The sequence below is a fragment of the Podarcis vaucheri genome (assembly GCF_965113315.1).
Source record: "Podarcis vaucheri genome assembly, chromosome: 13".
Lineage (NCBI taxonomy): Eukaryota > Metazoa > Chordata > Lepidosauria > Squamata > Lacertidae > Podarcis > Podarcis vaucheri.
Window position 1 is genome coordinate 36,517,263 of NC_138751.1, and position 26,404 is coordinate 36,543,666.

Genomic DNA, 26,404 nt, shown 5'->3' on the forward strand with positions numbered 1-26,404 from the left:
TGATGCCCTCTGAAGGATATGAAGGACAAGCGGTGCTGATTGGGGGATCCTCAGCGTCAAGACCTCCCCTAGCCCCACTTGCCGCGTTTTTCTGGCCAATTCCCCCCTCCCTCCGTTTTCCCTGCAGTGCTTCATTCCAAGCCTGGGAGGATGGTGTGTGACGCTCTTTTCAAAACACCGGGGCTAAATAAAGAACTCCGCACTCTTTGCCTCGGTAGCAAACGGAAACATGCACAATGGATTCCTTGTCTCCCTTTCCAGCAGTTGCTTGCACAGCTCAGCTTGCTGCTTAGTGCTTTGACCTGTGTGCAGGTTTCCTTCGGTGGAGAGTTTGGATGAAAGGGGTGGGGGCGGTGGGGAAAACCTTTGGGTGTACGGGGACCCAGCTTGCCTTCTCCTACATCCTCTGCTTGCTTTTCTGCCTCCTCTGTTTGCTGAACAGTTTCCCCTGTTTCCCTGTCCCTGCCCAACGCTCTCACCTTGGGTTCTTTCCTTCTCCTTTTTTTGACAGCATAAATTGCTTCCACACATCTGCTTCAGTAGTAAACACATCACGTCCCTGCTGTCTGCAGACTTGCCTCCTGTTAGTAGAGAAATACCCTGTTTCCATACGGTTTGATTTATAGAATTCAGAGGTGGCAGGGCTTGGAAATAACACCATCCGATCCTGCGTTTGTTTTTGAAAAGCTGGTTCCCCACCCCCACCCCATGCTTCTTACTAATGCATTACAGTGGTTTCTGCTTTTCTTTTCTTTTTAAGCTCTCAGGTCTGTTGTAAAATAAGCCGGGTATTATTTTTTTTAACCACCTTGGATTTCAAGGTCAAGCTGCGCCACCGAAAACAAATTCTAGCAGTTGCATGTGAGGGATTAAGGCCTGCTATGCTAATTCATTTGCCTGGGAGTAAGATCCTTTGAAAGGGACGCGGGTGGTGCTGTGGTCTAAACCACTGAGCCTCTTGGGCTTGCTGATCAGAAGGTCGGCGGTTCGAATCCCTGTGACGGAATGAGCTCCCGTTGCTCTGTCCCAGCTCCTGCCAACCTAGCAGTTCGAAAGCACGCCAGTGCAAGTAGATGAATAGGTACCGCTCCGGTGGGAAGGTAAATGGTGTTTCCGTGTGGTGTTCTGGTTTCGCCAGAAGTGGCTTAGTCACGCTGGCCACATGACCCGGAAAAACTGTCTGCGGACAAACGTTGGCTCCCTCGGCCAGTAAAGCGAGATGAGCACCGCAACCCCAGAGTGGTCCGCGGCTGAACTTAACTGTCAGGGGTCCTTTACCTTTTAAGATCCTTTGAACTGAAGAAGACTTACTTATGAGTAGACGTGGTTAGGATTGTGCTGTTTTTTTCCGTCCCTGCGCTTCCATCTACCCCAGGAAGTGGTTTTCTTGCCCATTGAGTAAGGGAACACAGAAAACGTTGAAATCCGAGGTAATCCATAGCAGATGTTGGAAATCCACCCCAGAAATGGAGCAGTAGCAGCTGGGTGAATGGATTTGTCGGCAGCTGAAATGGCAAAGTGTGTGGCTATACAAACTCTTGGCGCCTGACTGCTTGAATCTACCATTTCGTGTCTAAATCTTGAGCAGAAACTTGCCCCCCATTTCTTTGCAGTTTGTTCTCTACAATCATGAGGTCTAGCAACTTTCAAGGAGCAGTGCCTGAGTACCTAGCTTATTCCATGTTCGTTATCTTACTCCAACATAGCAAAAGCAACAGAGAGCCGTTAAGACACCTTAAACACTAAGAGCGTCACCTGAGCTTTCCCTGATGAGAACCTTTGTCATCATAAATATGGAGGGGACAGTGAAGGAAGATAGATAATTTGTGTGTGTGTTTGTGTGCGCGCATGCATGCATATTGCGCTTGTAATACTGTAGGTACATGGTAACATAGTTAATTGCAAGATCTGGAACAGGCATAGGCAAACTCAGCCCTCCAGATGTTTTTGGGACTACAACTCCCATCATCCCTGACCACTGGTCCTGTTAGCTAGGGATGATGGGAGTTGTAGTCCCAAAACATCTGGAGGGCCGAGTTTGCCTATGCCTGATCTGGATCTTACAAGGCTAGAATTTTATAGATTATCCTCCGATTAGGGGGCCTTTGTTGGGGGTTGCAGGCTGGTTTGCAATAACTTTCCAGAGTGGCGCGTGGAATCCTGACCAGGGTTCAAATCCCCACCCTGCATAAAGCCTTGGGCTGGTCGCTGCCTCTCAGTCTAACCTACCTCAGAAGGCTGTTGTGGGGGCTATTTGAGGAGGGGGAGAACCCATGAATAACACCTTGAGCTCCTGGAGGAGGAAAAAAAAGAAGGGATGGAAACGCAGCAGTCAAATAAATAAATATTGGCGGCGTAACCTTTCCCTTGGGGCGTGCGCCAGAACAGCTGATAGCAGGGTATGTTTTCCTTTTCAGGATCCAGCAATGCCTGCGAGAAGACCTCGTTCACTTTCCTCCGCCAAGAACTCCCTGTCCGGCTGGCAAACATCATGAAGGAAATCAACCTTCTCCCAGATCGTGTGCTCAGCACCCCTTCCGTTCAGCTGGTGCAGAGCTGGTGAGTCCCTTCTGTTTGTTTGGATGTTTATGGGCAGGTAAAATCACATTAAAAAATCACATAAAAAATCACATAAAAACGTACACAATAAAAACAAGAACGAAAACAAACCAATAGATACTCATTTTAGAATATCTGCAATTAGCAAAACTGACGGGATCAGTGGAATGGCGAAACAAAAAACAACTAGAGAATGGATCATATTTAAGAATTATGTAAAACTTTATTGTACTAATAATTCCATATTAGCAGAAATTGAGTGATATTTGTAAAGGGAAAGATCAAAGGAATGTATACAAAGCAGAAAGAAATGATATACAATGTAAACCTGTGTAAAAAAGAATGTTATATCAAACAGTATAATGGGAAGGATGGGAAGTATTGTGCGGATGAGTACTTTTACTTTGTCTCTTCCCTCCTTTTTTATTTGATTTCTTTGTTATCTTTGTTAATTCTTTCTTTTTTTCTTTATAAATTTTCTATTTTATATAATTTTCTTTCTTTCTTTCTTTCTTTCTTTCTTTCTTTCTTTCTTTCTTTCTTTCCCTTTTAAGAGATAGTACATAATGTTTGTATAGACATGAAAATCTTTTAATCAATAAAGAATTGATAGTTAAAAAAGGGGGGGGAAATACGCCCCCCCCCACGGCACATTTAAAAGTGCATCGGATGTCAGTCACCCTGCCTGAAGAGGAACAATTGCTGCCTGGCACTAAAGGTGTATGATGAAGGTGCCAGCCAAAACTCCCTGGGGAGAGCATTCCATAGACGGGGAGCCACTGCAGCAAAGGCCCTGTTCTTGTGTTGCCGCCCTCCAGTCTTCTCATGGAGGAGACACACGAAGACAGGCCTCGGAGGATGATCAAAGGCTCCTTTAGTATCCAGCCTGCCAAACCAATGTGACTTTCCAGCCCTGAAGCGGATGTTACTCGGCTGGAGGAGTAGGTCTTCTGGCTCTATATAAGGCAGTTTCACAGTGCCCGGCACCCTTCAGCAGTTCCTTAGGGGCTTCTCATTCACAGGGCTCTTTTACAGAGCCATTCTGCACAAGTCTACTCAGAAATATAAACTCTGTGTTTATCCTCTGTGGCCCTTCTTCGTGTGCCTCCTCTGCATAAGGTCTGGATCTGGCAACACGAGAAGGGCCTTCTTTGTAGTGGCTCCTAGTTTGTGGAATGCTCTCCCCAGGAAGGCCTGCCTGGCACCTTCATTATATAGTTTTAACGTCCAGGCAAAAACGTTCCTCTTAAACCAGGCCTTTGGCTGATTAATACTCTACAGCCTTTTAAATATGTCTGGGCAAACTGAGGTTTTCTTCTTGTTGTTTTGGTTTAATTATTTTCTTGTGTTTTGTCTTGTATTTTATTCTGTCAACCGCCTTGAGATCTTTTGATGAAGGGTGACATATAAATTCAATTAAATCAATCAATCAATCAGTCCTGTTCAGTTCAAAGGGGTTTACTCCCGGGTAACCCTGTGTAGAAGGCATGCGGGTGGCGCTGAAGGGTTAAACCACAGAGCCTAGGACTTGCTGATCAGAAGGTCGGCGGTTTGAATCCCTGTGATGGGGTGAGCTCCTGTTGTTCGGTCCCAGCTCCTGCCAGCCTAGCAGTTCGAAAGCACCTCAAAGTGCAAGTAGATAAATAGGTACCACTCTGGCGGGGAAGGTAAACACCGTTTCCATGCGCTGCTCTGGTTCGCCAGAAGCGGCTTAGTTATGCTGGCCACATGACCCAGAAGCAAGATGAGCGCCGCAACCCCAGAGTCAGTCACGACTGGACCTAATGGTCAAGGGGTACCTTTACCTTTTAACCCTCTGTAGAATTGTCATCTTGGCACCCAAAAACCAAAGCAGAGAAACTTTTCTCTTTGGGGCTTGTCTTTTGGTATATCATGACTCACACACAGAGTTTTAAAAAGATGTACAGTGGTACCTCAGGTTACAGATGCTTCATGTTACAGACGCTTCAGGTTACAGACTCTGCTAACCCAGAAATAGTACCTTGGGTTAAGAACTTTGCTTCAGGGTGAGAACAGAAATTGTGCGGCAGCGGGAGGCCCCATTAACTAAAGTGGTACCTTAGGTTAAGAACGGACCTCCAGAAGAAATTATTAACTTGTGATTTGACATGCTTTCGAACTGCTAGGTTGGCAGGAGCAGGGACCGAGCAACAGGAGCTCACCCCGTCACGGGGATTCGAACCGCCGACCCTCAGATCGGCAAGTCCTAGGCTGTGTGGTTTAACCCACAGCGCCACCCGTGTCCCTCCACAAGTGCTTACGTTTCAATAATTGAGTTGTCAAGGTGCTCTCTCCCCCCCCCCCCCCGTTTTGCCTTGGAAGCACACAGGCTTTTTGCAATCTCTCAAACCGAAAATATGGCTGCTGTTCTTTTCTCTTTTTTTTGGTGGTAAGGTGGCAGCTCTGAGTTAGAAGGACCGGTGGTTTTGGTGGAGATCAGGGAGCTGTTATGTGAGAGAAACAAGAAACAGCAGAGGGACCAGCAGATGTTGCTGGACTACAACTCCCATCATCCCCTGAATTACAACTCCCATCAGCCGTGCTGGCCTCCTGCAGTAATGGGACTGGCTGCTTGGGGTCATGTAGATATGTTTAGGAATAATTATTTGGAGCACATAGGGTAATGCAGTGTTTTTCTTGCCCTGATCTGCAAAAGTGTGTTTGTGTCTGTCTGTGTGTCAGAGTGGAAATAGGTTCTAAGCAGGGTGGATTTGATTTAAATCAAATTGATTTAAATCACAATTTAAATCACTAGTCAGGAAGACTTGATTTAAATCACTAGTCAGGAAGACTTGATTTAAATCACTAGTCAGGAAGACTTGATTTAAATCATTTTTTTACAGATAGACTCACTCTTGCTGGTATAATCTTAATATTTACAACCAGTTTATTTTTGGAATAATAAACTTTCAGAGTAGTTTTACAGTTATATCAAAAATTACTGATTTGGTTATACTGTTAGAAACACATAGATAATTACAAAATTATTGTCAGGTTTAATAAGTTAACTCTTTATATTTGGACAACTTTTATGCTGTACTTTACTGGAAGGAGAAAAACAATCATTTCCTTAATAATAATTTAAACAATTTATTTAACTAAAGCAGTAACATTATAGCATATGTATCCATGTTTGTTAACTGATGTGGTTATACATTGTTGTTTTTTTAAAAAACCAACTGAGTTTTAGCACACATGAAAAACATAAAACAAATCCTTATTCCCTGATGAATAGCCTCTGGACTATAATGTAACTTAAATAGAAAACTATCTTTAGAAAGATTTTTCCTCCAAAAGCATTTTATTTTAAAAATCCAATTTAAATTTTAAAAAATCCGATTTTTAAAATATTTTTAAATATTCTAAGGTATTGAGGAGGGATGTGGCCTGTCTCAACGGGGCTGGGGAGGGATTGTCATGTAGTTTCAAACGCCCAGATTGTGCTCTAAAACACTTTCAGCAGCTGTGAGCCTTTGGGTGGGTGAACCTGGCGGCTGACTCTTAAGAAATATAGTGGTACCTCGGGTTAAGAACTTAATTCGTTCCGGAGGTCTGTTCTTAACCTGAAACTGTTCTTAACCTGAGGTACCACTTTAGCTAATGGAGCCTCCCGCCGCCACGGTGCGATTTCTGTTCTCATCCTGAGATAAAGTTCTTAACCCGAGGTACTATTTCTGGGTTAGCGGAGTCTGTAACCTGAAGCGTCTGTAACCTGAAGGGTCTGTAACCTGAGGTACCTCTGTAAACATACAAGAGAACAGGTGAGGTCTGTGCTTGGAACCTGATGCCACAATAAATCTGTTGGCCTTTAAAGCATCCATCGCCCTCCACATGCAAGTGGCACCAGCCTCAGCCAGCGGAACGGATGGGCGTTTCAGTCCAGGTACATTGTAGTGATCAGGTGGGATTGCTATGAGGAATTATAACAAATATAGAGTAAGCCATCTGTGTCAGCAATGAAAGCATTGCGTTGACTGGGTTTAAACTATTTTGATATGATTCTTGATTGATCCACACCTCTGCATCCCTGTTCCATTTCTCTTTCTTTACCAGTCACGTACACAGCCCAGTTGCTCCGCCAGGCTGGCTCCTGGGTCATCAAAGATAGTGGGCGAGCTTCTTTGAAGTAGCCTTTCCACTATGTTAATCTCAGGATGTTAATCTTAGGGTCAGGAAACAGGTTTCACATAAAGGTGATAATGATCGCTGTCCTCCTGGCCATCCTCCTTATCATGGATATTGCTTGTTTATGACCTCAGGGATTGCCAAATGTTCTCCTAAAAATGCTTGTGTATGACCTCAGGGATTGCCAAATGTTATTTGTTCTTTGTTTACCCCTGAAATATGCATGCTAATTAGTTTTATTCCTTCCAGTAGCACCTTAAAGACCAACTAAGTTAGTTCTTGGTATGAGCTTTCGTGACACGAAAGCTCATACCAAGAACTAACTTAGTTGGTCTTTAAGGTGCTACAGGAAGGAATTTTTTCATTTTGACTATGGCAGACCAACACGGCTATCTATCTGTAACTAGTTTTAATTAGTTTAACTTTTCCCCAGGTAGGGTTTGTGGAAATGCTCAGAGGAAATCTGATTGGTTCTTACGAACACTTTGTAAAAAGTTCTTTTGTGACTAAAACGACCTGGGCCGAGGGGTGGAGAGACTCAGAGAGAGAGAGAGAGAGAGATTATTATACGCACCCTTCCCAGAGTCTTGCTGGTTCAAGCCTCTGTGTGTATTCTTATTAATCAGAGTTCAATCCTTCCTTTGTGAACGCCTCAGTACATCAGGAAGGGCGGCAGGTTGGCAAAGGAGGCTTCACGGTGCCACAACACTCTGTGTTTGTTTTCTTGCTGCAGCACACTCACATGGCTCCCTACGCATGCTCAGAAAAGTGTAGCACCTTGTCAGATTCATTTCAGCCTGCCTGGGTCTTTTAACTTCTGTTTCCCTCATTCCCCTTTTCTTCCTCCCCCCCCCCCCGCCCCTTTTTAGGAAAGGGTTTTTGTTTTGTTTTCACTTCGCCTGAAGGTGCCGCTGCTTTTAAGTGGCTTGCACGAACTTTGTCCTACTTTGAGGGAAGCACGTGATGAGGGACTATTTGTTTGCTTCGCTTCGCCCTGTTCTCAACATCCCTTCGCAGTTGCCGGAGAAACGCGGCGTAGGAAAACCGCGATTCCCCCACCTCAGAGAAAAGCAGCAAGTTGATAGTAGCAAACCCTCTCTCCCTGCACCCACCCAGTGCCCAAGCTGGCGTTGAAACCTGCCTGTTTCCTTATCGTCGCCTCCTTGCTATACTTTATTATTAATAAATATGCTTCTTTCCTTCCATGCAGCCATCTCTCTCTCTTTCCCACAGATCAGAACCCAAAGGAGAGATGCAGGTGGAATATAGGTGATGCTGTTGTGCATGTACATTCACACAAACACAAATTCAGTCATTCCTCAGGTTACAGCTGCTTCAGGTTGTGTTTTTTCGGGTTGCGGACCGCCGAAACCCAGAAGTACGTTACTTCTGGGTTTTGGCGGCCGTGCATGCGCAGAAGCGCTGAATCGCAACCTGCGCATGTGCAGACGCGGGTCGCAAACGCTGCGGGTTGCGAACTTGCATCCCACACGGATCACAGAAATAATACCTCGGGTTAAGAACTTTGCTTCAGGATGAGAACAGAAATCGTGCTCTGTTGGCGCAGCAGCAGCAGGAGGCCCCATTAGCTAAAGTGGTGCTTCAGGTTAAGAACACTTTCAGGTTAAGAACGGACCTCCAGAACGAATTAAGTACTTAACCCAAGGTACCACTGTGTAGATATATACATAGAATCAAAGAATCTTAGAATTGTAGCGTGGGAAAGGATCATGAGGGTCATGCAAGTCCACCCCCTCCCATGCAAGGCAGGAATCTTTTGCCAAGCGTGGGGCTCAAATCCACAGCCCTGAGTGTAGCTAAGTCAGTAGAGCACGAGACTCTTGATCTCAGGGTTGTGGGTTCGAACCCCATGTGGGGCAAAAGATTCCTGCCTTGCAGGGGGTTGGACTTGAGGACCCTCACAATTCCTTCAAGCTCTATGATTCTTTGATTCTGTGGTCTAAAAATATGTGCCTCTCCTTTAGCCTCTTGCCCTAACACTAATAATAATAATAATAATAATAATAATAATAATAATTTATTTTTATACCCCACCCACCTGTCTGGGTTTCCCAAACCACTCTGGGCAGCTCCCAACAGAATATTAAAAACACCACCTAGCATTAAGAACTTCCCTAAACAGGACTGCCTTCTGGTGTCTTCTAAAAGTCAGATAGTTGTTTATTTCCTTGACATCTGATGGGAGGGCGTTCCACATGGCGGGTGCCACTACCGAGAAGGCCCTCTGCCTGGTTCCCTGTAGCTTGGCTTCTCGCAGTGAGGGAACCGCCAGAAGGCCCTCGGTGCTGGACCTCAGCGTCTGGGTGGGGGTGGAGACGCTCTTTCAGGTATATTGGGCCGAGGCCATTTAGGGCTTTAAAGGTCAGCACCAACACTTGGAATTGTGCTCGGAAATGTACTGGGAGCCAGTGTAGGTCTTTAAGGACCGGTGTTATGTGGTCTCGGCGGTCTTCACATACCCAGTCCATGAAGGCTGCAGGCAACTCTTCACAAACTTCTTTTCCATCCAAGGGGTCCCTACTCTTCTTTCTCTCTTCTTCCTACCAGGTACGTGCAGAGCTTGCTGGACATCATGGTGTTCCTGGACAAGGACCCTGAGGACCAAGGGACGTTGGGACAGTGAGTTTGGGTTTGTGGGGGGAGGGAGGAGGCTGTTGAGCACAGCGCATACAAGAACCCCACCTTAGAGCATCACTGCAAAGCCACTTTTTATGTGACATCCTTCCTGCATGAAGAATGTCTTGTCTGGAGTTGTTGCAGTATTGGGCTTTGGTCTCCTCCCACCGGAACGTGACTTGGGGATTCAAAATGATATTTTGGTTAAATCAATATAATTTAGCTTTGCTTGGGAAGCAAGAGGTTTGTAAAATTGCACAGAAATCATTCAAAATGATTGACAAGTACTTGCAGTTATGTATTAATATTTTTAGAAGGTAAAATTAAAATCCGAAAGCGGTTTTATGTGCATCTTCATCAGACATAGACCTACCACATAAATTAGCAGATTGTTATTCCTCTCACCTCAAAAAACATATTTTAAAGGCCCCTCGTAGAAGGAATCTGCAGAAATTATGTTTAACACCCCCCAATGAGATGCCCTAATGGGGCAGGGCGTGTGATTTTCCTCTAGCACACAGTGAAGAGTAGGAGACCTGGGCCCCTTCCTTGTCAGGAAAATTTGAAGGACATTGTTCCGCTCTCAGACAGAAGACCTACCTCCCATTTTTGAGAATATCTTCTTCTTTCTCTCTCTCCCCCCACCCCCTTTGTGACCTGTCTCCTCCCAGATTCACGAATGCCCTGGTCACGATCCGTAACCGCCACAACGATGTGGTCCCCACCATGGCGCAGGGCGTGATCGAGTACAAAGAAGCTTATGGGGACGACCCCGTCACCAACCAAAACATCCAGTACTTCCTGGATCGCTTCTACCTGAGCCGCATTTCCATTCGCATGTTGATAAACCAGCACAGTGAGTTCGGTGGCAGCCATCTTGGATTCTTGTCCAATCCTCATCCTCCTTGTTCCTGGTCTGTAACACTGCTTGTGCAATTCTTTTTCCTTTCTTTTCTTTTTTTGCTAATTAATTTTTATCAGGTTTCAAAAAAATTGATGCATTTACATCCAATTAATACAATTCAATACAAATCTAAAGTTGTCTTCCCACCCTGTTTTTCGCGGCAGTTCCCTTCTCTCCCCTTCTTGCTGTATCCTAGTAGTGGCGCTGTGGTCTAAACCACTGAGCCTCTTGGGCTTGCCAGTCAGAAGGTCAGCAGTTCGAATCCCCGCGATGGAGTGAGCTCCTGTTGCTCTGTCCCAGCTCCTGCCAACCTAGCACTTCGAAAGCACACCAGTGCAAGTAGATAAAGTGGTACTGCTGTGGCGGGGAAGGTAAACAGCGTTTCTGTGTGCTCTGGTTTCTGTCACGGTGTCCCGTTCTGCCAGAAGCGGTTTAGTCCTGCTGGCCACACAACCCGGAAAGCTGTCTGTGGACAAATGCCGGCTCCCTTGGCCTGAAAGCGAGATGAGGGCCACAACCTCATAGTCACCTTTGACTGGACTTAATCGTCCGGTGGCCCTTTACCTTTTACCTACATGCTTCCCAATCCTTTACTTAAAACAGTTTAATTTTTTTTCTCTCCTTCTGCATATCCTGGGGCCTGTCACCGCCTCAAAGTGAAGTCGCCTGTGCGTGGGGCAGCCCGACCCCCATTGCTGGTGCGCCAGGATCTCCTCATGCCTGTCCTGTCATGGTTGCCACACACAATGGTTTCTGCCTTTGTTTACTTCACACTTTCCCTCCCTTACAGCCTTGATTTTCGACGGCAGCACCAACCCGGCCCACCCCAAGCATATTGGCAGCATCGATCCCAACTGCAACGTCTCAGATGTGGTCAGAGGTTGGTGGGCTTTTATCTTCTGTGTCTCCCCACCCCTCCTGCTCCGTCCTGAAAATGAATGAACTGCAGCTAAAATGCAGCGGAACCTTGGTTTTCGAACGTCTCCGTTGACAAACATTTCAGTTTTCAAACGCTGTAAACCTGGAAGTAAATGCTTCGGTTTTTGAACATGCCTCAGAAGTCGAACATGCCACGCGGCTTCCGTATTGTGTTTTCCATATTGAGGCTTCTGTATTGAGTTTTTGAAGGTTCCGGAACTCGAACGGTCTTCCGGAACGGATTACGTTCGGAAAGCGAGGTACCACTGTATTATGTTCATTTTTCACATGGTCTAGTCCTTCCCCTGCTCACCCCCCTAATATTCTTAAGAGGGTCTCTTCTCTTCAGAGAGTAGCTGGAAGTAGGGGAGGAAAACGGTCCTTGTTTCCTTTCACTCTACAGTTTTCATCTGAAATCTTTGGTGCAGTACTGTGCCCAGAGCTCAGAAACTGCCCTTGCTAATGAAATTCCCTGTCACAAAATGCACCTAGAACAGTGGGAGTTTCGAACACGGCCTTCACCTGAGGGCTGTGAGGAGGATTGCCACATGAGAACAGGCCATTTCAGGAGTCTGTGGAATTCTCTCCACAGATAGACACGCCTTGTTGACATTTCCACACCAAGCTAAGACTTTTCCTGTTTACCCAAGGCCTTGGGTCAATTAATCTTGCCTCATTCGCAACTGTCTTCAAGGGCAGCCCCACATGCAATGCTTGGTGGTAGTCTAACCTGCAGGTTACCAGGGGCACAGACAACCGAAACCAGGCAGTTCTTTCATAGCTGAGTTTGAGTGTTCCCAAAGAGCAATTCAAAGGGAAATACCAAGAGAGAAGAGGAGAGAGAATCTTCCGTGGTAAAGAAACAGAAGCGATACAACTCACGCTGCCTCCTATTTCACTTTTTATTACTTGATGAATGGTGATTTTATTACTTGGGGGGCCAGCTGGGTCTTTAAGGGGAAGATCAGGTTGAAAAATACTCCCTAATCCCATCTTGTAGCAGCCGCTCCTGCTAATTCATACCAGCGTGCAGCAAAACCATCATGTTAAAAGAGTTCCAAAAGCAGACTGTGCTAATTAAATCTAAAGACTTGTTAAAACAAGATTTTGAGTCACAAATTGATAAAATGAAGATGGACAATCAGAATTATGAAATTGGAACCAACAAGCAAGAAAGCAAAATAGAAATAAAATATATTACCTGTAGAAACCAGGACATGGGGAGTCCCTGGAAATTATTTAATTTGGAATTTATAATTGGTGCTAATGTATATGATTTGATCTGATTTGTTAATAATAGGAAGATTTTTATTGAAAAATGAATAAAATTATTATTATTATTATTATTATTATTATTATTATTATTATTATTATTAAAAAAGCAGACTGTGCTCCTGCAGCAACCTAAAATGTTGGGTGTCTCTTCCTGCCGCAGATGCTTACGACATGTCCAAGCTGTTGTGTGACAAATACTACATGGCTTCTCCCGACCTGGAGATCCAGGAAGTGAACGGTGAGTCCTGCAGGGGGCAGAGCCAGAAGGCAGGGCGGCAAAATTGAAAAGGGGGTTCATTTAAACTCAGAGTGATAAAGGAAATATGGGTGCTCCGGGGGTGCATAGGCCAAGAGCTGGTGGGCATCGACGAAGGCCGTTGTCCTAACTCTGCTTCACCTGGGAGCAAGCCTGTCGTACTCAGCAGAGCTTACTTCTAAGTAGACGTGATCCGTACTGTGCTTGCAGGCCAGGTCTGGAAGGTCCTCTCGACTGCAGACAGGTTTTGCAAGGCTTCCTGATAAACAGAGGTGCTACTCCTCCATCTGAATATGAGGCTCATAATCATAAATGTTGCAGAGACAGGACCTTAATTTACGCTGGAGTGTAATTTTGGGGAAATGGGCTTCGTAATAACATTCTGACGGGTGGAAAATGCCGCAGGGTGGTCTGTTTCTGTTTTAGACGGCATAACTTTCTCTCCAAGCTTTCCTTTTTAAATGAAATAAAAGAGAGAAAGTCCACCCTTTCAGCTTGCAGAGCAACTCTTGGCCTCATTCATTTCCTCCCCCTTTTAATTCAGCCTCTGGAACAGGAGCTCACCCGTGGCCTAGTAAGTAAATCAGTCTGTCAGCAGGCTGTCCTGAAGGTTAGCATTGTGGCTCAGTGGCTAAAGCTTTGCTAGAATCCCGGCTTCCTTCCTTACGGCTTTTTTTTATTGCCTCCTAAACCAAACGATAGCAGCTCCCGTCCCTTTACTTGGTGGCATGGCATGGAGAATTCAACAGGTGCTTCTCTTTGCAACGTGGAAGTCGCAGTAACCGGGGATCCTAGTTAACAGACAACTTAGAGTAGATGCTTAACTTATCTCTTTCATCAAGACTTGGGGGCATGTTTGCATTTTTATTTTATTTTTTTGCATTCAGGACTGAATCGGTTCAATAAGGATATTGGTTTTGCAGTTTTCCAGTATTTTCTAATAAAATACAGAGCAGCCTTTTGACAGAACGCAAATACTGATCTTGAAATAATAAAAGACAGAAAAACACAAGCTCTCGTTTGCTATTTTTCAGTGGTCATTTGCAGTCAAACAATCTCTCCCTCACAGTTATGCAGCCCATCGTGTTCATTCTGGAAGGAAGAGCCCTACAATTTATTAGCAATAGGTCTCTTTTTCTGGGTATGCGGTGGGAGATAAGCAAGATAAACTAGACAGGGGCAGATAGTGGTTCTGCTTCTCAGGTATCACCAAGGGGTAAACAAACCACTTTCATCACCCATGTATTAAAGCATCCAAGTTCCACTAACTAACAGCAGACAACCCCGATTCACGTAGGAGAAGTCTGCCCAAAACTATGAAGCTGCAGTGGCTAAATTGATCAAGCCTCCATGTTCAAGAGCAGTATACCCCGGATTTGAGTTTGAATGGGAGGGCTGTTGCAGTCATGCTTGGCTTGTGGGCTTTCCTGAGGCATCTGTTCGGCCCACGATGTTTGATTGGAGGGATCTTTGGTCTGTTTCAGCGGCACTCTGCTCAGGATGGTGAAAGCATTTAGCCCGCAAGTGGACCCTCCCAACCATTCAGTAGTATTTGGGGGGGGGGTGGAGAGTCCAGCTCATGAAAGGGGAACACATATCAGCACACATTTGATATCAGACAGCCAAATGGTTGCATTCTGCCATTGAATAAACGTGCATAACCTCCAATGCTGCTTTATACTAGCTTGCGAAATCTGATGGTTCTGCAGGAACTAGAATTACGTACAGTCGTACGTTGGTTTTCAAACAGCTTAGTTCTCGAACGTTTTGGCTCCCGAACGCTGCAAACCCAGAAGTCAGTGTTCCAGATTGCAGACTATTATGGGAAGCCGAACATCCGACGGGGCTTCCACGGCTGCCGATTGGCTGCAGGAGCTTCCAGAAGCCGCGCTTTGGTTTCTGAACGTTTTGGAAGTCGAACGGACTTCCAGAACGGATTCCATTCGACTTCCGAGCAGGGCCGGATTTAGGTTTGATGAGGCCCTAAGCTACTGAAGGTAATGGGGCCCTTTATATGTCCAGCTGTCCTTTGTCAACAAATTGTCGCTGTTTTTGTGTGTTGAATATATGCTATACGGTAATTTATGGACCTAATATGTCCATACACAACACAAAACACTGTTGCTGTATGCAGGTTTTATTTTATTTGTTTTTTATCTTATATTTTGGAAATGTACATCCAGTTGTTGTTTTTTCCTTTAATTTTTTGGGGGTCCCCCCAAGAGAGTGGGGCCCTAAGCTATAGCTTGTTTAGCTTATATGTAAATCCGGCACTGCTTCCAAAGTACGACTGTAGAGGCATTTGGGGATTGTGCTTGTGGGGAATGGGAGCAGTTTTGTGCATGTCGAAGTGTGTGTGGGAGGGGAGGAGGACTTGTGAAGAGCAATAGAAACGCTGACATGTCAGCCGGTAAAGGTAAAGGGACCCCTGACCGTTAGGTCCAGTCGTGGCCTACTCTGGGGTTGCGGCGCTCATCTCGCTTTATTGGCCGAGGGAGCCGGCGTACAGCTTCCGGGTCATGTGGCCAGCATGACTAAGCCGCTTCTGGCAAACCAGAGCAGCGCACAGAAATGCCATTTACCTTCCCGCCGGAGCGGTACCTATTTATCTACTTGCACTTGGATGTGCTTTCGAACTGCTAGGTTGGCAGGAGCAGGGACGGAGCAACGGGAGCTCACCCCGTCATGGGGATTCGAACCGCCGACCTTCTGATCGGCAATTCCTAGGCTCTGTGGTTTAACCCACAGCGCCACCCGCGTCCCAATGTCAGCCTGATGGGGAACTAAAAGAAGGAAGTCTTGGAGGGCTCCCAGACACCCAGGGAGCCAAATTAGGAGCCAGGGGAAAGGCTTCAGGGAGCAGAGAAATGCAAGGAGTCTCCTCTGCTTGTGAGCCCTTCTTTGCTTGATTGAGTGGCTGAGGCATCCTGTATTTTGGCATGACGGCGTTGGGGGTGTGGTGTCTTGGGGGCAGCACCTGACATGAGCCAGAACATCTAACCTTGAACATGAAATCTGTGTGGCTAAAGCAGCATTTCTGAAAACTGGCAGGTAAATGCAGCAGGAAGCATGGGCGACTTGCACGTGGCGGGTTGGTGGAAGGGAAGGTAGAGAATAGCAGCTGTTGTGCTTTCAATGACCTCTCCTCTCCTCTCCTGCTTCCTAGCTAACCAACCTGACCAGTCCATCCACATGGTCTATGTCCCGTCTCACCTGTACCACATGCTCTTCGAGCTGTTCAAGGTAATTTTTCCCTGCGGTTTTGATAAGAATAATAATAATACCTGAAGGAGCGTCTCCACCGCCATTGTTCAGCCCAGACATAGAGGTCCAGCGCCGAGGGCCTTCTGGCGGTTCCCTCCTATCGGGAAGTGAGGTTACAGGGAAGCAGGCAGAGGGCCTTCTCGGTAGTGGCGCCCTCCCTGTGGAACGCCCTCCCATCACATGTCAAGGAAATAAACAGCTCCCTGACTTTTAGAAGACATCTGAAGGCAGCCCTGTTTAGGGAAGTTTTTAATGATTGATGTTTTATAGCTTTTAAAATTATTATTACTATTTTGTTGGGAGCCGCCGAGAGTGGCTGGGGAAACGCAGCCAGATAGGCAGGGTATAAATAATAATAATTATTATTTATCTATTTATTACAGTCCAATAATAGCCTCATTATAACAATGCCAATTATAATACAATTGCTAATACCAGTCATTGGAAGTCCCTCTTTTCGTCGCTTATTCTGGCGTGGGAAGCAGTCTTGGTACTTTCGATAAATCAAAGTCACACTTAGGAGATTAATAACCATTTTTTAAAAAAATTCTCAAACACGCATGTCTGTTTAATACAATAAATATTACTGAGCAAAAGAGCAATTGGAGGAAACTGTCGCCTGACTTTTCCAGTGGAATCCTAATCCCTTTGTGGATCTATAGCGAGTTACCTGCTTGAGTTACCTTGATGGCAGTCGGCCATTTTCCCCCCAGTATGCATTTCCTTGTTGTCCTTAATGGCTGACTGCTAAGGTACATTCTAACTGCAGGAAGCAAACCTGTGGCAGTTGGGTGTTCCCTTTTAGGGGCGTGAAGCTTAATTCTTCCAAATTTATTCAGCGAAGGGTCTTAAAAATATGCTTTTGGGTGTGAGGAATTCCAGTCTTCTGTTACTTTTGTGGTTGGACAGTGTTTAGCTTGCTAAGTTTAGGTTTGATGAAGAATCACCTAAGCTGCTTTTAGAAAACCAAGTAATTTTGATTTTGCCTTCTGAAAATGTCAGGTCATGCTAACTAATAATAATATATAACTGCAAGTACTTGGGGATCATTTTTAATGATTTCTATGCAATTTTACCTGCTGTTTACTTACCGAGCAACGCTAAATTATATTAATTCAACCAAAGTGTCTTTTGAATGCCCAAGTCTTGTTGCAACATTTTTTGGAATTTGAAAGCAGGGTGCAGGGAGGTCTGGTTTAGAAAAGTCTGGCTAGGGGAGACCTTGTTTTTCCATTGCCTTCCAGAATGCCATGAGAGCCACCGTAGAAAGCCACGAGTCCAGCCTCACGTTACCGCCCATCAAGGTGATGGTGTCGCTGGGCCAAGAAGACCTCTCCATCAGGGTAAGCGGGGAGACTGGGAAGGGAGGAGTTTCAGAAGGAAATCTTTCAGAAGGAGTGGCCGCCAGGACCACACAACGCCGGTCCTGAGAGATCTACATTGGCTCCCAGTAGTTTCCGAGCACAATTCAAAGGGTTGGTGCTGACCTTTAAAGCCCTAAACGGCCTCGGTCTTGTATACCTGAAGGAGCGTCTCCACCCCCATCATGCAGCCCGGACACTGAGATCCAGCGCCGAGGGCCTTCTGGCGGTTCCCTCACTGCAAGAAGTGAGGTTACAGGGAACCAGGCAGAGGGCCTTCTCAGTGGTGGCGCCCACCCTGTGGAAAGCCCTCCCATCAGATGTCAAGGAAATAAGCAGCTATCTTACCTTTAAAAGACATCTGAAGGCAGCCCTGTTTAGGGAAGTTTTTAATATCTAATGCTGTATTGTTTTTAACACTCGATTGGGAGCCGCCCAGAGTGGCGGGGTATAAATAATAAACTCAGCCAGATGGGCAGGGTATAAATAATAAATTATCATCACCGTCATCATTATTATTATTTTTCATCATCATCATCATCTAGCAGCAGTAACTGCCCCCCTACCACCATTACAATTGATGCTATTTTCCCTCCCTGTCTTGGAGCAGATGAGCGACCGCGGAGGTGGGGTCCCTCTGCGCAAGATAGAGCGACTCTTCAGCTATATGTATTCCACAGCACCCAAGCCACAGTTGGGGACCGGAGGGACGCCCCTGGTATGTGCTCTTAACTGGGCCCAGAGTGGTGGGAGGGGCGGGGGGGGGGGAGAGAGAGAGAAGACCATTTACTAACCACATTCTTGTCCTTTCCCCCTGCTAAAAACAGGCTGGCTTTGGGTACGGCTTGCCAATTTCCAGACTCTACGCCAAGTATTTCCAAGGTGACCTTCAGCTCTTCTCCATGGAGGGGTTTGGGACGGATGCTGTCATCTATTTGAAGGTGAGTTGGTCTTGTCCTTGTCTTCCTTCCCCCACCCACAAATGTGACTTCCTTCTTTTGAGGGCTGACCTGGTTTCTTCACAGATTGACCCACTGAGGAGCTGTTCCTTTCCTGCTTCTCAGGAGAGATGAATGTAATAATAATAATAATAATAATTTATTATTTATGCACATCAGAGTGCAAGTAGATAAATAGGTACCGCTCTGCTGGGAAGGTAAATGGCATTTCCGTGCGCTGCTCTAGTTCGCCAGAAGCGGCTTAGTCCTGCTGGCCACATGACCTGGAAGCTGTACGCCGGCTCCCTCGGCCAATAAAGCGTGATGAGCGCCGCAACCCCAGAGTCAGCCACGACTGGACCTAATGGTCAGGGGTCCCTTTACCTTTACCTTACATCTGGCTGGGTTTCCCCAGCCACTCTGGGCTGTTTCCAACAGAATATTAAAATACAATAGTCTATTAAACATTCAAAGCTTCCCTAAACAGGGCTGCCTTCAGATGTCTTCTAAAAGTCTGGTAGTTGTTGTTCTCTTTGACATCTGATGGGAGGGCGTTCCACAGGGCGGGTGCCACTACTGAGAAAGCCCTCTGCCTGGTTCCCTGTAACTTGGCTTCTCGCAACAAGGGAACTGCCAGAAGGCCCTCAGCACTGGACCTCAGTTCCTTGTAACAGGCTTGTCTTTTTGTGGATCTCTCCGCAAGAGGCTGTAGTTGCCGTTATTATCGTTATCAGTTTGGTTTCTTTACCCCTCTGTTCATCGTAAGGTCCCAGGGCACAGGTTGCCACAATTTAAAATCCAGTATTAAAAGCAGATTGAAACAATATTTCTCAATCAGGTAATTTTTTTAAACCACAAGGAAGCAGTGGTGTGGTAAACACGGCCAGGTAATGAAAAGCGTAACACACGTTCGAAACGAAAGCTTAGGGATGTTCGCTCTGCAGGCCATTTGCTTTGGAGCGGCTCAGCTGAGCCCAGGCCCAAGGACTTGTGCGCCTTATGCTCCTGAGGTCATTTGCCTTGGAACAAAATCAAGGGCAGAAAGTCCCCGAGTGACATCAGTTGGGTCATTGCCTCATAGTGCCTATGAAAGTGGGCGTGGTAGGGAAAGCCACTTCCGAGCACTCGTAACCTTTCTGGTTAGGTGGTGGCTTAAAGGATGGGCGTTAACTTTGCCACACATGTTAACATTGAGGTGGGGGAAAGTATTTGATCCCCTGCTAAATTTGCCCATTTGCCCCCTGACAAAGAAATGACTAGTCCATAATTTTATTGGTAGGTTTATTGTAGCTGTAAGAGACATTTTTATTGGAATTTAGTCTTGTAGCCCAGTCCAGCCTTGTGCATGTCTACAGTTTTGTCCCTGACATCCTTGGACAGCTCTTTGGTCTTGGCCACAGAGGCTACTTTGGAATCTGCTGGATTGATTGCTTCTGTCGACAGGTGTCTTTTGTACAGGTACTGTAACGAGCTGGGATTACAGGTAAGACCTCTCCCTTACAGCAGGTGCTTCTAATCTCAGCTCGTTACATACAGTGAAGAGACCAGGTAGCCAGACACCTGGCTGGTTGATAGCTCCTTATTTCAGATACTTATTTCACTCATTAGAATGCACATCAATCTCTGACTTTTGTCTTCTGGGTTTCTGGGGTTTTTTCCTGTTGTTATTCTGTCTCTCACAGCTACAATAAACCTGCCATAAAAATTATGGACTGGTCATTTCTTCGTCAGGGGCCAAACGGGCAAATTTAGCAGGGGATCAAATACTTTCCCCCCCCTCACTGTACTTTTCCTGTTGACTGCTTCTTCCGAAAGCCCTGAAGTGTCACTGGGAATTCCAAAAGAAGCCCGGGCGAAGAGGACCCTTGTTTTGGATGCATGTTTGGGTTAGGAGAACCTCTACGGGAGTTTTTGTGACCCTCCTTCAGCCGTTGACTCTGCACAAGAACTCCATATGAGTCTCCTGTTGCTATTAAAATAGTGGGAAGCTTTCGAACTGCTTGGTTGGCAGGAGCAGACTGTGGGAAGGCTGTTACTTTTTCTGACTCTTCCATACCTCTCTTGTCTCTCACATACCTTTTAAAGCACACACACACAGACCCCAAAGATACAACCTGGCATTGGAAAAATCTATACTGCTACATCTCCCTGAGTCAGTTTGGCCAGTGGTTGAGGATCATGGGAGTTGTAGTCCGGCATCTGCAGGGCACCACACTGGCTCTCCCTTTTAGAGTGAGCTCTCCAACTTGCAGGGCCCACAGCGGTCACCTGGTGGTCCCTGTGGGCACTGCCAGGTACAGGGGGTTGAAGGCACGGTGGATTGGGCACTTACAGCCCCGGAGCTGCCATTGGAGGTGTCTTGGCCGTGCACCTGGCCCTGCCAGGAGGCCCTCATCCCATGCTGCTTTTGTCCCTTTCCCAGGCCTTGTCAACAGACTCTGTGGAGCGGCTTCCTGTATACAACAAATCGGCTTGGCGCCACTACCAGACCATCCAGGAAGCCGACGACTGGTGCGTGCCCAGTACGGAGCCCAAGAACACCTCCACGTACAGGGTGACCTAAGACCGAGACTTTTGCTCGCTCGAGGGAACGGTGTCTCGACGCCCGGCCTCGACGACGGAGGCACCGAAACATTGGGGCGGGAGAGAGAAACACGGGATGATCATCACCAGCACAAACCCACCTCGTTCTGCAAGAGCTCGTGGCTGGCCTGGCCTGGAGCCTGGCAGCTTCTCAGATTTGATTTTTGGAAGTACGTAGCCTAGATCTCCTTCACAAATATTGCCACAGCCCCGCATGGAACTTCTTCTCCTTGCCCCACCCTCAGAACTGCCCTCTGGCCTAGCCAATTGGAGTTTGCCTTCCACGAGTGGTTTGGATCATACTTAAGTGTTTTGCACACCATTTATTATTATTATTATTATTATTATTATTATTAGACCTTAAAATGGAAGAGCTTAAAGGATTGGGCACTTAAGATTTAGAGAAGAGTCAAGGGGGGGAGTCTACAAGAAGAAAGGATGGCATAGCAGCTGGCGCATATGGGGTGTGTTCGTTTCCTGACATGGCGGACAGAGGGGAAGTGGCAACCATAGGCAGATAAACCTATTGAAACGAGCAGGCAAGTTTGAGAAAATTCAAGGCCACATGGGTTGCTTCTCAACGCAAGCAGAAGAGGGAGGGGGGTTTCTGGTACACAGAAACCCTTGCGTTACATTCTGTACCTTTCCCAACATGTATGACTCCCCAGGTAGGGAGGACGTGACATGAAAAAGAGGCCGTTTTAACTGTGGGTTGGGTAGGTGGGAAATGGGTACCCACACTAGGGGCAGACAGACCGTAGGTGTGCAGTGGAATCTGTGCCAGCGTTGGAAGGAGATCTCAGAATTTCACTGATGGCTCCCTGCTCAATCGGCTTGTCCACCCACCATTGGCTGAAATGGTTCCATGGCTGAGCGCGGATCTGCTCCCAGTGAGGCTCATGCTGACATGCTTCCCTTCATGGTGGGGAAAAAATCCTGCGCACCCTGTTCTCTGTGAGCCAAAGCGTTGCCCCCGAACGGGGTGGGCAGTTTGGGCGAGCCTTGCAATGCCAGAATTCCCACGTGATGCTTGCAGGAGCCACACGGAGCTGCTAGGTCGCTTGAGGCGCTGTAGCAAAGCCTTGTGGGAAAAACATGGCTGTGTAAGCAACTGGGCCTAGTTCAGTGGGTTGTGGTGGGTGAGGGAGAGGCTGGGGTGGGGAGTGTTGAGGGCTTCCCCCTTCAACTCCGGTGGAGCAAGTGGGGGTCTCTGCCCAGAGAAGAAAGGGATTGTCTCCTTGACTATGGTGTGTGGAAGTGATAGGCAAGAGTCGCTGTTTGCAGTATTGGCGCCAGTTTGGGAGGTGCAAAGACTAAGACCTCCCTCTGCCAGTCCTCCTTCCTTCTCCTGTAGCTCCTGCCAGGGTCCCTCTTTTCTGGTCCTCGTTCGAAGCAAATGGGAATGGTGATGGGTTTGGGGCAAAGCATCCCCATCTGACTCCTGCCATTGCTTTCCGTTCCAGTCGCTTCCCCAATTCACCTAAGCAGGAATCACCTGCGCCCCTCCCCCAAATTCCTCTGATCTCACCTTTTGGCTCCCCAAGCAACTGCCAGCCAGCCTTTGCTTGGAACCTCCTGCATGGCACGCTCTCGAATTGTCTGGAAGTTTCCATGTACATATATATATAGATCTATTTTATTCTCTGGGTGAAACCACGGACACAAAAAAACTACCACAGTATTCTTTGCTCGCTGATGAACCATCGGGGGAAAGAACCATTAAATTTTAAACCCCACCTCCCTGGTTGTGTGATGCGTTGCTTCATTGCGGATTGACTTTTTGGTGTTGGGTTTTCGTCGCCCCACGTTTACTGACTTTTTGAGGAATTGTAGAACGGGAGAATGTTCTGTTAGAGGCTTGGTTCACCCTATTGTGCTTCTGAAGCTCAGATTTGGAGTCTGTCTCTGAAATGCCCTTGGCTAGCAAGATGCAGGACAGATTCTTGGTCACTGGTTCCTGTAATGTCGCTTTCCCCTCCTCTTTCGTTTTTGAAAGAAGCAGCCGTTAGGGTTGTCGTGTGAGAAACACAGCATTATACCTCAAGCTGCGTGTTCTCATCACTTTCCTCTGTGCCTCGTGGCTCGAGGAGCTACAGAGTGAGGGCTCCATTAGGTGTGGCAGAAAGTGGCAGCAATCCTGACATTATTAGGACATGGCTGTAAGGCTTGCAAAAATGGCACCACCTATTCACCATGTGTGTGTGTGTGTGTGTGTGTGTGTGTGTGTGTGTGTGTGTGATGAGTGTTTTAAGCATTGGCTCAAACCATGGTTATGTTTTGAGTAATCAAAATCATCTCTCCGAAAGTCTTCCCATGTGGTAGAGCATCATACAGTGGTACCTCGGGTTACAGACGCTTCAGGTTACAGACGCTTCAGGTTGCAGACTCCACTAACCCAGAAATAGTACCTCAGGTTAAGAACTTTGCTTCAGGATGAGAACAGAAATCGTGCTCTGGAGGTGCAGCGGCAGCGGGAGGCCCCATTACCTAAAGTGGTACCTCAGGTTAAGAACAGTTTCAGGTTAAGAACGGACCTCCAGAACGAATTAAGTTCTTAACCCGAGGTACCACTGTAAAGGCTTCTGGAGCGATGATGTTGATGTACCCTGGTGCCACGTGGTAGACCTTTTTATGAAAAATGGTTTACAAATTGTTTTAAGAGGATGAATGATGTTACAGTCAAACCTTGGTTCCTGAACGGCTCCGTTTTGAAAGTTTCGGCTCCGGAACGCTGAAAACTTGGATTTTGAACTTTTTTGGAAGCCAAACGTCTGGTGTGACTTCCGCTTGAGTGCAAGAAGCTCTTGCAACCAATCGGAAGCTGCGCCTCGGTTGTTGAACGGTTCGGAAACCGAATGGGCTTCTGGAATGGATTATGTTCGACAACCAAGGTTTGGCTGTGTATATTGATCCACGCAGGCATTGGGAATACACACAGGCACACACACGGGCAGTGGGCAAGGCTAGTGAACAAAAGGCCTGTCCAGTAACACACGAGAGCCGCTGGGGCTTGCCGGCTTCTCTGGACACCTGTGATAGTTCCGTTGGCAAGAAACACAAAAATACATGCAAGTATAAATACCCACCCCTGTTATCTTAGAGACTGAGATCATATGGCCTTTCCAATGACATCGGACTCCTTTGGCTCTAGCTGGCATTAGCAACCGGCCAGAAATGATTGGCGTTGGAAGCCCATCACCATCTTGAAGGACACACTGTCCCCCATCCTGCTTAGAAACCGGGACAGTTTGATGATGCAACATTAGGTCATGCAGAAAGATCCATGCCGTTGATATCCCATATAGTTGGGCTCCTTTGGTGGGGATTGAGTTACGGATTTGTGCTTTGCTTTTGTCATCCCGCGTAGAGGAAAAGAACAACTCCCCGTGGGAAAGGGGCTCTTGGCTGTTCCTTCCATGGACGTCTACTCTGTCCGCCATCTCTTTTCAGGCCTCTCTGACCCAAGGGGCAGTACCCCTCAGTCATCGGGGCATCCTCAGGAATAGATGTCCCATCAGCAAGCTGCCAGGTATGGCTTCCCTTGCTTCAGTTTTTTTTTTTTTATTCTGGAGCAAAGTCGCTGAAGAGCACCCAGTCTTGGCACGTTCTTCCTGCCAGCGTGGGGCAAGCTGATGAAGCATTTAAGGGAGCGTCCATGAAAAGGGACTCCTCCTTTCCTGTCCTTTCTTCAGACGCCGAAGGACGCTCTGCAAGGGCAGGTTTCTGAGACGCAATGTACCCGGTGCAAAGGCACTGTTGTGTCTCCTCCCACGACCGCTGGTCCCAAGGTGTGTCTTGCGTCTCTTTGATCCTCAGAGCTCTTTCCTGTTCCCTGCAGCTTTGGCTTCTGTTCTCTGCAGACGCCAAACTCCCAGTGCCATATGCATGGAATTATTTTTTTAAAAAAAACACCGAGTCCTCTTATTCAGCCAGCAAAGTTCTTGTGTTTGTTCTCCTTTATTGCATGGAGTTGTGTTCGAAGAATGAATAACCGTGGAACGTGCTCAGCATGTGTGGACATCCCTCTGTGGACTATTGTGCCTTGAGCTTTGAAGAAATAATAGATCCAAATTACCACATTTTTTTGACGATAAGATGCCCCCTATTTTGGGGGACTCAGTTTTAAGAGAATGGGGAGAGATGGCCCCATGTATAAGATACCCCCTAATTTTAGACATTATTTTTTTAGGGGGGGGACTAGTCATACACGGAAAAATACAGTATCTTCCTTGATACTGCAGGTTCAAGGTGTGACAGTGTGTGAGTAGGATCCTAGAAGCTAAAAGGCACACACTTCTCTGTTGTAGAATCATGGTTCAGTCCAACCCCCTGCAATGCAGGGATCTCAGCTAAAGCATCCATGACAGATGGCCATCCAACTTAAGCAATCAGCTTATTTCTACTTTTCAGCACTTGCAACTGGTGAGATAATCGAGTGACATCACAGCAGCCCAGGCAGTGACAACTTGTGCCTGTCACGTGTCTTTAAAAACACATACGTGAAATTTTTCATACATAAATCACACCGCAGCCTGACATTTCCAGCTCTAAAAATAAAGCAGGATGGAATTCACACTGTGATGTGGGGACAGGAGTCTGTGTCCTTGCTATGAGTTCACAGGAAAACACAAGACCTAAGCTAATAATAACAACAATGATAATATTTATATCTGGCTGGGTTGCTAAAACAAAGACTTTGCTAAAATTCTTAGTGGGTATGATCTGCAGAGTCTTGAAGAGATGAGACTTAACTGTTAGAGAAAGGGCATTGTTTGCAACATTTTTAAAATCTAGGTTTCTAGTCCTCATTGCAGCCAGGAGAATTCTTTTTGAAGGTGTGGTGATAGGAGTAGGAGCAGGGTAGGAAGCCCAGAAATTCTCCAGCAATATCCTAAAATTAAAACTCGGCACATCAATGTTCTCAATGCTTTAAGAGGCAGAAGCTGCCCATCAACTGGATACGGGGTGAGAAACCACCTGGGAACTGGCAGCTTGTTGGGTGCTTGTGAAGCATTGCATAAGGGACTTTTGATAGGTGTCAATCATCAGATGTCAGATAACTTGACAAGGGGGCTGTCCCACCCAGCTGCTGAAGTTGATACACAGAGATGAGAGGATCTCATCAGGATAAAAACACACCCACCCCATATCCATGATGTAGATAAGGTAAGGTAAAGGTAAAAAGATCTAGAAAATGCTTACAAGAAAACATAGAGTTATGAGGTCCTGAAGACAACTGCAGCAATTTGAAGCACTGAGGTGGTGAGAGAAAGGCCAGAGAGGGCGGGTGGCTATTTGGAATGAATAGTAATAATAAAGTGTCCCTCCCATTTCTCTTCAACCTCCTGAAAAGACTTTTTGAGCTTTGCTCTTCTGCGTTGAAAAGGCTCTTTGCTACATTTGCATGTACCTGTGTAATGCACTCTACGTGGGGCTACCTTTGAAGGTGACCCAGAAACTACAACTACCGTATTTTTCATTCTATAGGACGCACCGGACCATGGGGGGGGGGAGAACGGGGGGGGGATTCTCTCCCTCTCTGCTCAGCGCCCCTTCAGCGAAG

At 46.6% G+C, this 26,404-nt stretch overlaps 1 protein-coding gene across 3 annotated transcripts in view; it reads left to right on the plus strand.

Moving 5' to 3' along the window:
• Positions 1-22,575, plus strand: part of PDK2 (pyruvate dehydrogenase kinase 2) — a 266,084-nt gene extending 243,509 nt beyond the window's left edge. For 2 of the 3 annotated variants that reach the window (XM_082194469.1, XM_082194470.1), the window contains 11 exons: positions 2,418-2,559; positions 9,274-9,345; positions 10,014-10,198; positions 11,037-11,126; positions 12,600-12,677; positions 13,240-13,269; positions 15,862-15,938; positions 17,204-17,302; positions 17,931-18,038; positions 18,148-18,261; positions 20,681-22,575. In XM_082194469.1, coding sequence (XP_082050595.1) covers positions 2,418-2,559; positions 9,274-9,345; positions 10,014-10,198; positions 11,037-11,126; positions 12,600-12,677; positions 13,240-13,269; positions 15,862-15,938; positions 17,204-17,302; positions 17,931-18,038; positions 18,148-18,261; positions 20,681-20,821 — 1,136 coding nt within the window. In that variant the 3' untranslated portion in view covers positions 20,822-22,575. The remainder of the gene's footprint in view (positions 1-2,417; positions 2,560-9,273; positions 9,346-10,013; positions 10,199-11,036; positions 11,127-12,599; positions 12,678-13,239; positions 13,270-15,861; positions 15,939-17,203; positions 17,303-17,930; positions 18,039-18,147; positions 18,262-20,680) is intronic. The other variant, XM_082194471.1, reaches the window with a different exon arrangement.
• The last annotated feature ends 3,829 nt before the right edge of the window (positions 22,576-26,404 follow it).